At 26.1% G+C, this 2241-nt stretch overlaps 3 protein-coding genes across 6 annotated transcripts in view; 2 read left to right on the forward strand and 1 right to left on the reverse strand.

Moving 5' to 3' along the window:
- LOC122577440 overlaps positions 1–1139 on the forward strand; it is a 3005-nt gene extending 1866 nt beyond the window's left edge. The window contains exons 2-5 of the mRNA XM_043748752.1: positions 149–330; positions 428–500; positions 580–719; positions 884–1139. Of these exons, the coding sequence (XP_043604687.1) occupies positions 174–330; positions 428–500; positions 580–719; positions 884–1008 (495 nt within the window). The 5' untranslated portion in view covers positions 149–173 and the 3' untranslated portion in view covers positions 1009–1139. The remainder of the gene's footprint in view (positions 1–148; positions 331–427; positions 501–579; positions 720–883) is intronic.
- The window catches only part of LOC122577433, a gene marked incomplete at its 5' end in the record, with an annotated part of 702209 nt that overhangs the window by 199737 nt on the left and 500231 nt on the right, over positions 1–2241 (forward strand).
- Positions 1–2241, reverse strand: part of LOC122577435 — a 43811-nt gene that overhangs the window by 3749 nt on the left and 37821 nt on the right. The window lies entirely within an intron of this gene.

Raw genomic sequence — 2241 nt, forward strand, 5'->3', positions numbered from 1 at the left:
GGGTGCAGGTTATGTTGGTTATGGACATGGAAGTACCTGCATTTGTCCAACCTGTACAAGTATGTATTATTTTATTTATTTTAACTTCGTCCTCTTTCCTATGGTGTTTCGTCCGTTTGTCTGCCTGATCTTGTATGCATTGTTTTAGCGCAAGAGGAGGAGAGATTCCAAAAATGTGTAGGCGGTTCGTGAAGACGATACAGATGAATGTGCGAAGGCTCACTTCCCTGAGGAGAGTTCTGTCGGAGTCCTGGATATTCTCCTGTGTCACTGCTCTTGTGGTCAGAGCGATCTTCTCTGCTGTATGCTCCCAGTACATGGAGAGACTTCGTGAGATGTGTCTTGACGTTATTTTACTCGTTTGGTTAATATTTCCATCTGATTGTTGCCTCCAGTGTTTGGTTTGATTTATTGTTTTCCGGTGTAGGTTTTGGTGATTACGATGTAAATGGTGAATGCGGAGTTGTCTTCGTCAAAGGTTCCTTATGCAGACTGTCCCAGTGCGTACTTTATTTTGTTTTATTATTTTTAATTTGTCCCGTGTCATTCATCTTTTATTTACTACATGTGTTGTTTCAGCGCAAGAGGAAGACGGGTTCCAAAATGTGTGAGTGGTCCCAGAAGGCGTAGTCAACGTGTGAAGTGTCGTGGGCCAAGAACGAAGAATCGTGTGACATTTGTGTTGATTATGTTCGATGCTTTTATATATATATATATATATATATATATATATATTATTTTGTTGGTTAAATCTTTAGTCAGTTTAGTTGAATATTCTGTAATATAATATTTGCAGAGTAGTTTTGTATATTTTATTGTGTTTATTTGATTATTAGTTGTTTGACTTGATAATAATAATATGTATATATATATATTTATTTATTTATTTTACAATATAAAATTTCTTTGAGTTTATTAGTTTTAATTTGTGATATCTTGCGTTTGATTTCTTTTACATGTGTTAGGTTGTGTATATATGTCTATATGTGTATATGTCCCATGATGTAACTTCGTATAGAATTCTTTTAATATTAAAATGTTAGTTACTCTTAATAATGTAATTTCTTGTGTTGTATTTTTATTTATTAGATTATTGCTAGTTTGGTTTAACAATGTAAAACACACACACATATATATATATATATATATATCTTATAATATAACTTCCGTATATAGTTTCTTTAAATTTACTAGGATGTTAACTAGTTTTAATAATGTAAAATTGTATATTTTAATTGTTTTCATTCTTTTCTAAATTATCAATTTTTCAATGATGTTTAACAATATAATTTTCATGTGATATTCTTTAAATTGGTTTTAATAATTTTATTTCTTCTAAATTTATTATATATATATATATATATGTGGGTATGTCTTTCACAATGTGACTTGTATAAAGGTGTTTCGATTTTAAACGCTAGATTATCTTAATACTGTAGTATCGCGTATCATATATTTTTATATTTTCTGGATTATTGTTTGTTAATAATATAGAACGCATATATATATATATATATTTTTACAATATAATATTCGTATATAATTTCCTTAAATTTACCAACATATTAACTAATTTCAATAAAGTAGTATTGCGTATTTTAATCGTTTTTCCTTCTTTTATAGATTAATAATTATTCAATTTAATAATGTTTACAATATAATTTTTTATGTGAAATACCTTAAGTTTATCTAAGTGTTAATTGGTTTAATAATTTTATTCCTTTTATACTTGTTAGGTTATATATATATATATATAGATAGATATGTATGTATTTATGTGTTTCACGATATGACTTTGTATACATATATTTTTTCAATTTTAATGTTAGTTTATCTTAATACTGTAGTTTGACGTATTGTATATTTTATATTTACTGAATTTTTGATTGTTAATAACATAAACACACACATATATATATATACTTTATAGTATAATTTTCATATATAGTTTCTTAAACTTTCTAACATATTAACTAGTTTCAATAGTGTAGTGTTGCGTATTTCTAATAGTTTCTTTTTCTTTTTTTTTTTTTTATTTTATTATTTTTTTTTTATTTTAGTTTTTTAGATTATTTATTATTTTTATATAATAATGTAGTACACACATGTACACACATATATATATATATATATATATATTTCACAATGTCGTTTCCCATGGAATTGATTTTAATAATGTAACATTGTATCTTTTGCCAATTATGCAAGTTAATCGTAATTCGTATATTTTATGTATTTATT

This window comes from Bombus pyrosoma, unplaced genomic scaffold (assembly GCF_014825855.1).
Source record: "Bombus pyrosoma isolate SC7728 unplaced genomic scaffold, ASM1482585v1 HiC_scaffold_4710, whole genome shotgun sequence".
NCBI lineage: Eukaryota > Metazoa > Arthropoda > Insecta > Hymenoptera > Apidae > Bombus > Bombus pyrosoma.